This window comes from Otolemur garnettii, unplaced genomic scaffold (genome assembly GCF_000181295.1).
Source record: "Otolemur garnettii isolate 467f Iridium unplaced genomic scaffold, OtoGar3 scaffold00212, whole genome shotgun sequence".
Lineage (NCBI taxonomy): Eukaryota > Metazoa > Chordata > Mammalia > Primates > Galagidae > Otolemur > Otolemur garnettii.
In genome coordinates this window covers 842,705-844,244 of record NW_003852607.1, presented here as the reverse complement: position 1 = coordinate 844,244, position 1,540 = coordinate 842,705, and the positions used below count along the sequence as shown (strand labels likewise).

At 48.8% G+C, this 1,540-nt stretch overlaps 1 protein-coding gene across 1 annotated transcript in view; it reads right to left on the bottom strand.

Moving 5' to 3' along the window:
• NLRP12 (NLR family pyrin domain containing 12) overlaps positions 1–1,540 on the bottom strand; it is a 28,718-nt gene that overhangs the window by 7,856 nt on the left and 19,322 nt on the right. Inside the window, exon 6 of the mRNA XM_003801585.2 lies at positions 1,138–1,308. Within this exon, the coding sequence (XP_003801633.2) occupies positions 1,138–1,308 (171 nt within the window). The remainder of the gene's footprint in view (positions 1–1,137; positions 1,309–1,540) is intronic.

Sequence of the window (1,540 nt, the reverse complement as noted above, 5' to 3'; positions counted from 1 at the left end):
TCCCAGGGATTGCCCAAGACGCCCCCCCCCCCAACCAGGCTCAGTGGCTCACACCTGTAATCCTAGCACGTGAGGCTGAGGAGGGTGGATTGCCTGAGCTCAGGAATGTGAAGACTAGCCTAAGCAACAACGAGACCCCCTCTCAACTGAAAATAGAAAAACTAGCAGGGTGTTGTGGTGGGTGCCCGTAGTCCCAGCTACTCAGGAGGCTGAGGCAAGAGGATCTGTTGAGCCTAAGAATTTGAGGTTGCTGTGAGCTACGATGATGCCAGGGCACTCTACTCAGGGCTATGGAGAGAAACTCTGTCCTGAAATAAATAAATAAATGCAACAAAGGATGCAAAATTCCCAGATTTTTTTAGGGATGAATAGTATTCCGTGATATATATATCTCACAGTTTATTAGTCCATTCATGTATTGATGGCGACTTGGGTTGAAAAAGGGAAAATTTTAAGTACTTCTAGTGTTCTAGTGCCTGGCAGATAGAGTAGACATAGCTCTTGCACTTAAGGAACATCATGTGAATACACACACATGCACACGAATGACAGATTTTGGAAAGTGGCATGAGATAGGATCATAAAACTAGGAATTCGGGCCTTATCTAGGGGTTAAGGGGAGTGTCCATGGGAAGCGGCATTTGTTCTAAGTCCTAAAAGAGAACTGACCTTCTCTGGGGTGAAAGGGTACAGCAAAACAGAAGATTTCTGGAAGCAATAGTAGCTCGTGCAAGGGCCCTTTGGCAGAAACATTTATTTATTTATTTATTTTTAGAGACAGAGTCTCACTTTGTCGCCCTCAGTAGAGTGTTGTTCTATCACAGCTCATAGCAACCTCCAGCTCTTGGGCTTAGGCAATTCTCTTGCCTCAGTCTCCCGAATAGCTGGGACTACAGGCACCTGCCACAACACCCGGCTATTTTTGTTGTTGTAGTTTGGTGAGGGCCAGGTTTGAACCCGCCACCCTCAGTATATGGGGCTGGCGTCCTACTCACTGAACCACAGCCGCCGCCCAACAGAAATATTTTTAAAAGGAGGCTGGTGTAGCTAGAGTTGAGGAGAAGAGGGGAAGCAGCACAGCTGAGCGCAGGGATTATGGATTTGGACCTCTGGAGTGGCAAGCAAAACGGGACTCACCGGAGGGTCTGGAGTTTGCATGTGGGAAGCCTGAGCCCCTCGCACAGCAGCTGCACCCCGGGGTCCCCCAGCTCATTCAGGCTAAGGTCCAGCTCCATCAGGTTCTGGTTCACACTCAGGGTCGAGGCCAGATCTTCACAGGCAGCAGCAGTGAGATGGCAAATCTTTAACCTACACAAAACCCACCCCCCCAGCAAATAATACAGAGTGTTTTCTACATGATGCTAAGGTTATCCCCTCATCCCTGATCTTACAAGTAATGTGTTTTCAGATAAACAATCCAATGAAAAACTGGACAAAGACTTTGTTTTTTGCAATTTTGGGGGGGGGGCCAGGGCCAGGTTTGAACCCCCCCCCACTTCCAGTATATGGGGCCGGCGCGCCCTACTCCTTGAGCCACAGG